Source organism: Lonchura striata, chromosome 4 (genome assembly GCF_050655825.1).
Source record: "Lonchura striata isolate lonStrDom1 chromosome 4, ASM5065582v1, whole genome shotgun sequence".
Classification (NCBI taxonomy): Eukaryota; Metazoa; Chordata; class Aves; order Passeriformes; family Estrildidae; genus Lonchura; species Lonchura striata.
Genome location: NC_140706.1, coordinates 12943184 through 12953820, shown reverse-complemented (window position 1 = coordinate 12953820; position 10637 = coordinate 12943184). Strand labels below are relative to the sequence as shown.

Below are 10637 nucleotides of genomic sequence, written 5' to 3'. Positions count from 1 at the left end.
TTTTATATGGATCAATGAGGACAACTTGTACTCTTTATATATTAATTTTAAAATTTAAATTAAAAAGTGAAACATTGTCTCCAAACACTTGGAGATAATTTTTCCTTTGTAATATACTGTTTTCATGGCAATACCAATAAATCTTCCTTTCTACACTACTTGACATTGATAAAGTTCCAGCTGCATGTCTATATTTAATGTCAGGCACTGTGCTCCAAAAAAGATGGGAAACAAGTGAATAGAGATAAAAGAAAGGCAACAAGAAGTATTTCTGAGACCTCTGATCGATGAAGAAGGATTGAAAGAATTTGATTTGTAGAACAGGGAGAGAGAGATTGAAGTCCTTCAACTAGCATCTGTTGCAAAGACAAGAAATAACAATCCAATCCCCATTTCTGTGATGAATAAATCTGAAAGCAAAGGATTTAAACTTTGAGAGGGTAAATTTGGCTCCTGGTAAAACTTTGTAACAAAAGGGGGGTCTGGAATGGATTGATTTGAACTTCTGTGGGCTTTCTAGATCAATGGTTTTATAAAGTCTTTCAGGCCAACTGCTACCAGAAAAAACCTGTGATAGCCACACTAGTCTTGGGCTTAAGGGATGCAGTAGGAGATTTTGAGCTTCTTTCTTGTTCTATGACTTTGTTTTTTTCTTCTGTAAGATTTGAATATTAATGAAGTAATGTCAATATATTCCAATCTCTTGAAAAACATCTTTGGAGAAATTTGTCTTTCCCCCACATCTGTTTGGCTTCAAAATCCTCTTATCTGTCTGAGCACATCCACTTTACAGATCTGCAAATACGACACAAGATTTCAAGGTATATATCTCTATAGTTATTTATATTAGAAAAATAAATATTTTGATTGGTTTTCTGTTGATATACATTTACCCTATGGCGAGGAAACTTAGACTATGAAAAATCCCTTGATAATAAGATCATGACCCTTCTCTGGACATTGCCTCTGAATTTTGACTTAGTTACCAAGAACTCCCTTGCAGATAGGTTTGTTTACTCTGGGTGGCACAGGGTTCCTGCCCATAGCAAAAGAAAACTGTGAACCCAAAAGATTCCACAAATAAAGTTGCTGGAGCTTGTCCATTGTAATTTTCACTTGCACTGCCATACACTCCCAAAATGAGAAGATTTTAATGTGGATAAAAGTACTGGTCCAAGTAGACTGGTTAAATGTTTGTAAGGGAACATTATTTACCTGATTTTAGCATTGTAGCAAATTTTTGGAAAATCTAGGCCAGAATTCTATTAAGGCAACCTGCAAACAGCACAAGCATTGGAAATGGTGCAATGGACAAATGGACAATTCCAAATGTGGTGCTGGGACAAAGCAATGCTCTGCTCAAAGTGTACAGCCTAAAAGATCAGATTCCTCTCAATGCTGCATTAATGCTTTCCCTTTTCATAACAAAACCCCCCCAAATAAACAAAAACACCATAATATTTGTACCACTTTAATTACCAGCAAATCACATTCTACCAGTGGAACCTCATCAACCTGAATGACCTAATTATTTGTTTGAAGTCTGCCATCCTTCCTGATTTCAAAAAACCCAGTGTACGAGGAATTAAGTGATCAGAGTCCCTACTTATGGAAAGCCAATTTGACCGGGAAAAAAAAAAGAGAAGGGAAAGGAGCTGGTTCCAGTAAAATTGATCTATGACTTTTTGGCAAAATTGGAAATTGATATTTTTAATATCTTTGCAAACACAGTACCCAAGATCTTGGGATTCCATATAAGATAGGGGAGAGTTTATCACTCCTAGGGTAGGTCTTTAGTGAGGCTTCTTGCAGAGACAAAGAAGTCTCCAGAAGAAAACCTATTCCTAGGATAGACTGTTCCTTCCAACAAACCTTCAACAGGCAAGAAAATTGAACAGATGCTTTGTCTTTCTACAATTCTTCCCTAAACTGCACAAACTGAGCACAGTTTCTTAATTATATGCTTATAGTAATACTCTGCAATAACTAGGCAAGATGCCAGCTGGCACATTACAAAAAATATGTCCTTTTTAATCCCTTCACAGTCTCCCTTGTTGGCCAGAGCCCTAATGAGTCTGGACTGCTGTGTTGCAGCAGGAATAAATGCTCAGCTGCATGAATGACTCCACTGCTTCCTATATACCTGGTGACTTAAAAAGTTGGTAAACTTAATGTTGTACTGAAAGGGAGAGGTAGATGTTTTCTTGCCAAAATACAAGTGGATTATATCTCTTTATCAGTGGGTGTTTTTTTTTTTTTTGCCCCTGGACTGTGAAAACCTGGAAAAGGACATTATTCATAAAAAGATTTCATCTAATCACAAATCTTATTAAGGCAGTCTGAATGACAGGAGGTTACTGTGATCTGAAAGAGCATAGCTCTGTTCTCAGCACACTTTCCATTAAAAATGTCATATGAGATGTAGAGAGAGTCACAGCATAAGCCATAGGTAATATACTTGCAAAAAACCACCAACGATCAGAAAAACCTGATTCTGGGAATAAAATATACAACACCTGCGAATGGGGATAGACTTAAAGTCCATTCAAGTATGTACAATCCCCAAAGCACCAACTTGCTTTTTGCAGCTTCTGCAGAACTAGGATGAACCAGTGCAGAACAGAGCTGTTGGTAAGCAGCCATGCTGAGTGTACTGCAGTGTCCCCGTCAGTCAAGAAAAAGCTAAAGTTACTAACAAAAATATTGCAAATAAAACAATGCTTTCTATTTCCATTTCCAAAGACTTCTTGCAAGATATTTAGTACTAAGTAAATTAGATTACATTTTATTCACAGAAGTAACCAGCTTGAAAGAGGTGAAAATATATTTGGAAGATGGTTGAAGGAATGGGAACTTCACAGGAGAAATCTGGAGTTAGGATCACATATTTTATCAAAATATCTCGGGAAGGTTTATTATCCTCAGTAAAGAAAAAGAGAAGTTTTGAGAAGATCCATGAGAAACTCTTCATCAAATACTCAATTTCAGAGAGTGTGTGTCCCTGGGGAGGAAAGCAGCAGAGCAAAAGTGCCACAGTTACCAGCACGTGAAACACATCTTGCTCTGCAGTTTGCTTGCCAAGTGACAATGCAAGCTTTACAACAGGCCAATCTTTAAAACCTGTGACATCTGGAGGTAGAAAAAACAGCCAAAAATTAACAGCTTCTTCTGCCAGTTTCCAAGAATGTGTACTGTCCAGTCCCTGGGTTAGCTTTGTAAGCACTATGGCCTGTGGTGATTGTATCACACTTTCTTGCAGGGTTCATCCATGGTTGGCTTTGTATAAAAATATGAAAAAACAGAGGCTGTGATGTGATTTTGGTACTTTTATGGAAGTGGATGGAACTTGATGTTTTCCCAGCAATGCTTGCTTCCTCAGGAGGGGTCCCAGTCCTTGGTTAGAGGGAGCAAAAATTTGAACATGGAGTCTGACAGCAAATTGTCCAACTCTACCTGTGTTTCTCCTTGATCCAGGGACCTGCCAGTGCTTACACACTCCTTCTGTGGGTACCAGGATGCCTGCCAGCATGCTGAGAGGTGCCCCTATTGCAGAATATGGGTGTTGTGGAAGGACTTTGCCTTGGGCATGTCCTGTGACACAGAAAAATAGGTATTGGTATCTCTAGAGTGTGTTGGATCTTGTAGAGGCTTCTGGCTTGGAGAGAAGGGCTCTGAAAGGCAAGGAAAGCAATGATTTTCCTGATAGTAGGACTATCTGAGCTGTTGAACGTTTTTGGGTTCAGCCTGGTACAAGATTAGATTGCTGAGTTGCTACTGTCTCTACCAGATGCTTGTAGAGATACTTGAGTGAAACCACTGCAGGCAGAATGGCTCATTTAAAGGATTATTTGGGTTAGCATATGAGGACTTAATCTTCAAGAGGGAATTACAAAGTCTGGTAGGCACTTTCCTTGAATGTACACTTAGAATTGAAACAAACTGGAAAGAAAAGCACTTGTTTATTTCTTCCTCCTGGGGTCAGATTTTCCACCCTTATTCTATTCAAAGGCACAGTAAAATTTTCTATGGCTAAAATCAGACTAGTAGTTTCAACAAAACAAAGTGATTCCATAATGAAGAAAAAATGCTTTCCTGCCCACCCCCAGCACTCTTTTGGCTTTGAATTATTCTTATTATTCACTTATTTACATAATGGTTGTCAAACATGTTGATTTGTGCCATCAGAATTGTCATGTAAACACCCAGGTATGGAAGATGGGGCTTTTATAAAACATGGTGAGATCACTGACCAAGTCATGAGGGTTGGCAGTGCTGTAGCTGAACAGTCAACAAATTCTGTTCTGCAGAGAGAGGAATTACTTGCACATGGGAAGGAAGGGATTCTCTGAGGTAACAGCAGCTACTTCCAAGACTACGGGGAAGATACTTTCTATTCTTGGCACCAAAGGTTGGTTGTGAAGGTCTGATGTGCTGCACATTCTGAAGGCACCCATGACTTTGGAATTACTGTCTGGAAGTTTTATTAATCCCACTGGTTCAACTATATGGGCTATGTCTCAAAAAACTGTCTGAAATTTTAATAGGCTTTCTGAGCCTCTGGCTCAGAATTTATCTTGCAACCCAGAAATACTATTAAAAACGAATCACTAATTTAATCAAACAAATTGTTTGTAGTATAGAAAAATTCTACCAGTAGAAGCTTACACACTGTCAAAGCATGCAGAAACAACAAAGTTTGCATTGCTATGGAAACAAAGGTTATGCTGGGAAAAACAACTTGCAAGTGGCTGTGAAAAGTAAGTTTATAAGTGTGACACCTTTCAGCTTGATCTTGAAAGACATATTGCAACACAAGCATCTTGGATTAGAAGATTGTTTTTATTTAGTTTTCCACAGAGACATGTTTCTTTCACCTCTCTTCTCACAAATCTGACATCAAAAACTATCAAGATATATATATATCTGAGCTGTACAGGCAGAGAAATCTGCCAGTACAGCATTACTCTTCTTCTATCAAACATTTTAAGAAAAACAAATATGATCCCTTCCATGCCTATCTAATACAAGAAAAACAGCTAAGTCAAGAGGGAATATATATATCTGAGAATATATATATTCATGAAAGAGTAAAAAATAAAAAAAAAATCTAGTTTCTGATGTTTAAACAAAACATACTTTATACATTTGGCTAAGCTGAAATATTGTACCTTGCCAAACGAAAAACTGCTCCCTAATGGTAGGTTCCCTAGCAGCTCAGTAGGTATGCAAGGCATGCAATTCATTTCCTGCCAAGGCAGAGAAAAATGGGTAGGTCTGAGATTATATTGCTGGTGTGCTTGAAAAACATCTTAGTTGTTAGTGTTATAGACTGCATATACATATTTTGACTTTTTGTCTCCTCGAAATTTTCCCAGGTATAACTTTTGGGTTAACTGTCTTTTAGCTCTCAGTGATGGAGTGTTCAATGGGAGGTGAAATAGGAATTTCCAGAGCATTACAGTCATCAGTGAGGAACACCAGGTCCTGGAGAAACAAACAACAAACAAACAAAAAAAAGTTAAAAAAAAAGGTAAGATTTATAAGGAGGAAGGCAGAAGATAGCACAGTGAGAAGCTTGGGGCTGATCCAGTTTTGGTGGTCAGTGGAGACAGGCAGGGCTAAAAGTGGGACTGTCCCTGATGATGCATCTTGACCTACCCTTCTGCAGTAGGAGATCAAGATGGTGTACAGGCTCCGGGCTTTTTCCTTCAGCTCATTTACTTCAGCCACTCTGTCACACCCAGGGTAGGCCACAAAGTCACGGAGTTTTGCCAGCACACAGTAATTCTGCAAAGCATGCAAAAGAGGTCTGTGTAACTCTGCACAAATACAGATTTATGTTCCTTGTCCACCACTTCCAAAATTCTTGCTGCTATGTGGGAACCTTGAATTCCTACCTCTGTGTACATGTAATCTATGCAATCTTTAGTCAGGCAAATTAATCATCAGTATTTGATAACAAAGATGTTTGGTCCAAATAAGTGCTTGTAAAATTGCATATATACACAGTCTTAGTCTGCCAGCTAATTTCTCACATGCTTTAGGAGGCAGCAGCACCAATACAATCAAATCTGCTCCCATAGTAGGTGAAGTATTCTACAGAGTAGGTGCACTATCTCACTTTTTAGAGAGCACCTGATTTAGCAGATGAAGAGATTATCAAGATCTCACAGTCTTGATTCCTCTGTTCCTGCTCAATAGCAGAAACCATGACCAGTCCTGATTTTTTCAGGGTAATTTTTACCTCAGACTTTGTGTTATCAAAATAAAACACAGACAGAATGAATTTCACAATCTCCTTGTGAAGCAGGTAAATAAATATCCCAGTCTTTGCTTTCAAACCAGGGAAACTGAGGCATTGGAATCACATTTCTTGGTCTTTGTCACGATGTGAAACACTGGCAGCTCTGGAATTGGTATCTAGAATGTCCTGAATTACAAGACTTGGTGTAGTTGCTTATTGAAAAATGTGTCAGAAATTTGTTTTGTCTGATATTTTCTGTTTTTTATCTACTCTGTTGAACACTGGAAAAAGAAGCAAAACATATCAGATACCCCACTGCAGAACACTAGGACACTAACTATGTATGCAGGTTACTTTTTCTTAGCTGGGAGACAGCTATTGCTTTTTTTTCTCAGTTTCACACTTCCATATCCTCAGGCACATTTTTTTCTTTCTGTATTCAACAAGTAGCTCTTTAAAAGAGAAAAAGCCAGCAAGGTATTCCTGCATTGCTTTTTATTAAAGCTAAATGCCAAAACCCACTCAGGATATAAAATGAAGTAGATTTATTAAGTGAAGAAAATTAATTCTGCATTTCTTCTTTTACACTATTATTCAACATTCTGTTGTATTTATTTAACTTCTGAAAAGGCTCTGTCACAATAAATTAATTGTGTGCATATGGTATTAAGTAAAAAACATTGATTTCCTAGTTTTAAATTTTTTAATCAAGTAAAATCTCAGAATGTCCACTGGGATTTTAATAAGGTTCAAACTAACTTAGTTTTTCATCACTCAACTATCTAGTTAATTAAACTTTTAAAAACGCTTTTAAATCACTCCTCTGGGGTATACTATTGAGAGTTATTCTCACTTTTCATTAACTGCTTTTACTGCACAGCAGGAAGAAAGAAGTGTGCAAACTTACGTGTATGTCCAAGTACAGCCTGGGCAGCGTCCCCACGCACGAGTCCTGCGGAAGAAGGAAAGCCACGCTGCGAATTTGTTTTGAGAGAAATCTCTGTCAAAAGCGCCATGCAGGAGCAGTGCCCGTGCAGGAGCAGTGTCCCTGCAGGAGCAGTGTCCATGCAGAGCAGTGTCCCATGCAGGAGCAGTGTCCATGCAGAGCAGTGTCCATTCAGGAGCAGTGTCCATGCAGAGCAGTGTCCTGTGCAGGAGCAGTGTCCATGCAGGAGCAGTGTCCCTGCAGGAGCAGTGTCCCGTGCAGGAGCAGTGTCCATGCAAGAGCAGTGTTCACGCAGGAGCAGTATTCATGCAGGAGCAATGTCCATGCAGGAGCAGTGTCCCTGCAGGAGCAGTGTCCATGCAGGAGCAGTGCCCGTGCAGGAGCAGTGTCCATTCAGGAGCAGTGTCCATGCAGAGCAGTGTCCTGTGCAGGAGCAGTGTCCCTGCAGGAGCAGTGTCCCTGCAGGAGCAGTGTCCCGTGCAGGAGCAGTGTCCATGCAAGAGCAGTGTTCACGCAGGAGCAGTATTCATGCAGGAGCAATGTCCATGCAGGAGCAGTGTCCCTGCAGGAGCAGTGTCCATGCAGGAGCAGTGCCCGTGCAGGAGCAGTGTCCATAAAGGACCAGTGTCCCTGCAGGAGCAGTAGCAGTGTCCCTGCAGGAGCAGTGTCCATGCAGGAGCAGTGTCCATAAAGGACCAGTGTCCATAAAGGACCAGTGTCCCTGCAGGAGCAGTAGCAGTGTCCCTGCAGGAGCAGTGTCCATGCAGGAGCAGTGTCCATAAAGGACCAGTGTCCATAAAGGACCAGTGTCCCTGCAGGAGCAGTAGCAGTGTCCCTGCAGGAGCAGTGTCCATGCAGGAGCAGTGTCCATAAAGGACCAGTGTCCATAAAGGACCAGTGTCCCTGCAGGAGCAGTAGCAGTGTCCCTGCAGGAGCAGTGCCCATGCAGGAGCAGTGTCCCTGCAGGAGCAGTGTCCGTGCAGGAGCAGTGTCCCTGCAGGAGCAGTAGCAGTGTCCATGCAGAGCAGTGTCCATGCAGGAGCAGTGTCCATGCAGGAACAGTGCCCATGCAGGAGCAGTGTCCGTGCAGTAGCAGTGTCCCTGCAGTAGCAGTGTCCATGCAGGAGCAGTGTCCGTGCAGGAGCAGTAGCAGTGTCCCTGCAGGAGCAGTGTCCATGCAGGAGCAGTGTCCGTGCAGGAGCAGTAGCAGTGTTCATACAGGAGCAGTGTTCATGCAGGAGCAGTAGCAGTGTTCATACAGGAGCAGTGTTCATGCAGGAGCAGTAGCAGTGTCCCTGCAGGAGCAGTGTCCATGCAGGAGCAGTGTCCGTGCAGGAGCAGTAGCAGTGTTCATACAGGAGCAGTGTTCATGCAGGAGCAGTAGCAGTGTCCCTGCAGGAGCAGTGTCCATGCAGTAGCAGTGTCCCTGCAGGAGCAGTGTCCCTGCAGGAGCAGTAGCAGTGTCCCTGCAGGAGCAGTGTCCATGCAGTAGCAGTGTCCCTGCAGGAGCAGTGTCCCTGCAGGAGCAGTAGCAGTGTCCATGCAGGAGCAGAGTCCCTGCAGGAGCAGTGTCCCTGCAGGAGCAGTAGCAGTGTCCATGCAGAGCAGTGTCCCTGCAGGAGCAGTGTCCATGCAGGAGCAGTATCCCTGCAGGAGCAGTGTCCATGCAGGAGCAGTGTCCCTGCAGGAGCAGTGCCCATACAGGAGCAGTGTCCCTGCAGGAGCAGTGCCCGTGCAGGAGCAGTGTCCCTGCAGGAGCAGTGTCCCTGCAGGAGCAGGAGCAGTGTCCCTGCAGGAGCAGTGTCCATGCAGGAGCAGTGTCCCTGCAGGAGCAGGAGCAGTGTCCCTGCAGGAGCAGTAGCAGTGTCCCTGCAGGAGCAGTGTCCATGCAGGAGCAGTGTCCCTGCAGGAGCAGGAGCAGTGTCCGTGCAGGAGCAGTGTTCATGCAGGAGCAGTAGCAGTGTCCCTGCAGGAGCAGTGTCCATGCAGGAGCAGTGTCCCTGCAGGAGCAGTAGCAGTGTCCCTGCAGGAGCAGTAGCAGTGTCCCTGCAGGAGCAGTGTCCCTGCAGGAGCAGTGTTTAGGAGGACTCACCGCAGCCTCGGAGGCCTGCAGCTCCTGGAAGGACGCTGTGATTTCCCTGCTCAGGGCCAGCACCCTCGAGTAGCAGGTCGGGGGGGCTGCGCTGGCCGGCAGGGCAGCAGAGAGCGCGGCCGTCAGGAGCAGCAGCATCTTCATGGTGGGGTTTGTCCAGAAGAGGAGGAAGGGAGGGGAAAAATCACTCCCACTGGTCAGGTAGGTACTGCAGAGCATCAGCGAGTAAGCTGGACAGATCAGGTCTCAGTTAAATAGTCTCCCGCACGAACAGGAAGAAAGGTCTGGGGGTGGTCCGAGCAGCCGCTGCCGGCTTAAATTTCCTGCCAGCCTCAGGCAGGGCTGCGAGCGCCTTCCTGCCCGGAGCGGGGAAAGAGGGATGAGGGGAACAAAAACAACACCACTGGCTCCTGTCATTCCAGAAAGAAAACAACCTAGTGAGCATCTCAAACAACAGAAATACGTGTAAGAAAAAGCACAGGGCTCTCCGAGTGTCACAGGCCCTAATCCTGTATGTGCTCTGGCACTGCGTCCCTTCTCTGAGCTGTGGGACTACATAGGCTGCGGATGGAGAGAAATCCTTCCGAACACCAGGCTTCCCCAGCTCAGGAAGGACATGGACCTGTTGCACTGCGTCCAGGGGAGGACATCAAGTTGATTAAAGGGATGGAGCAGCTCTCCTATGAGGAAAGGCTAACAGAATTGGGATTGTTCTGCCTGGAGAAGAGAAAATGTTGGGGTGACCTAATTGCAGCCTTCCAGATCTTGAAAGAAGCCTACAAAAAAGATAGAAAGGAACTTTTTGCAAGGGCAGATAGTGACACGACAAGGGGGAATGGCTTCAAACTGAAAAGGAATACGTTTAGGCTAGATATTAGGAGTAAATTTTTTCCTGTGAGGTTGGTGAGGCATTGGAACAGGTTGCCTCTCGAATTTGTGGATGCCCCATCTACACAAGTGTTGAAGGCTGGGTTGGATTGTAGTCTGAGCAAGCAACCTGGTCTAGTGGAAGGTGTTCTCATCCATGACAGTGTGGTTGGAACAAGATGATTTTTAAAGTTGCTTCCAAAATAAGCCATTCTATGATTCTATTATTCACAATTTGTCAATCAAAACAATAGTGCTTGTGATGGCTGCTTGGGAAGACCCATATATTTACATATTCATAGTCTCAAGCAAAGTGAATACTTCTCTATGTAGCTGTGATAAAAGTATCAAAGTTATTTTGCTTTCTAGATTGAATTTATGAGGCTTTGTTCTTTTATTAGATGCCAGATGGAGCTGAGAAATCCAGATGCTGGCATGCAGGCCTGAAACTGAACATATGTTGTTTTATATGTTAATTGTCCTGTAAA

General features: G+C 43.4%; 1 protein-coding gene across 1 annotated transcript; it reads right to left on the bottom strand.

Annotated features, from left to right (window-relative positions):
* Window positions 1–4820: 4820 nt before the first annotated feature.
* Window positions 4821–9509, bottom strand: CYTL1 (cytokine like 1). The gene is made up of 4 exons (XM_021554345.3): window positions 9283–9509; window positions 7152–7196; window positions 5659–5787; window positions 4821–5484 (listed from the first exon to the last, which is right to left on the bottom strand). The coding sequence occupies exons 1-4, from the start codon at window positions 9499–9501 to the stop codon at window positions 5401–5403; spliced, it is 477 nt and encodes a 158-aa protein (XP_021410020.2). The 5' UTR covers window positions 9502–9509; the 3' UTR covers window positions 4821–5400.
* Between the last annotated feature and the right edge of the window lie 1128 nt (window positions 9510–10637).

Bases quoted from the DNA above. Each gene is read 5' to 3' on its own strand.
- CYTL1 (XM_021554345.3), bottom strand. From the start codon at position 9,501: ATGCTCTGCAGTACCTACCTGACCAGTGGGAGTGATTTTTCCCCTCCC. The intron at 5,788-7,151 runs GTAAGTTTGCAC...CATGCTTTGCAG, and splicing joins GGCTGTACTTGGACATACAC to AATTACTGTGTGCTGGCAAA. The intron at 5,485-5,658 runs GTAGGTCAAGAT...TTGTTTCTCCAG, and splicing joins TGATCTCCTACTGCAGAAGG to GACCTGGTGTTCCTCACTGA.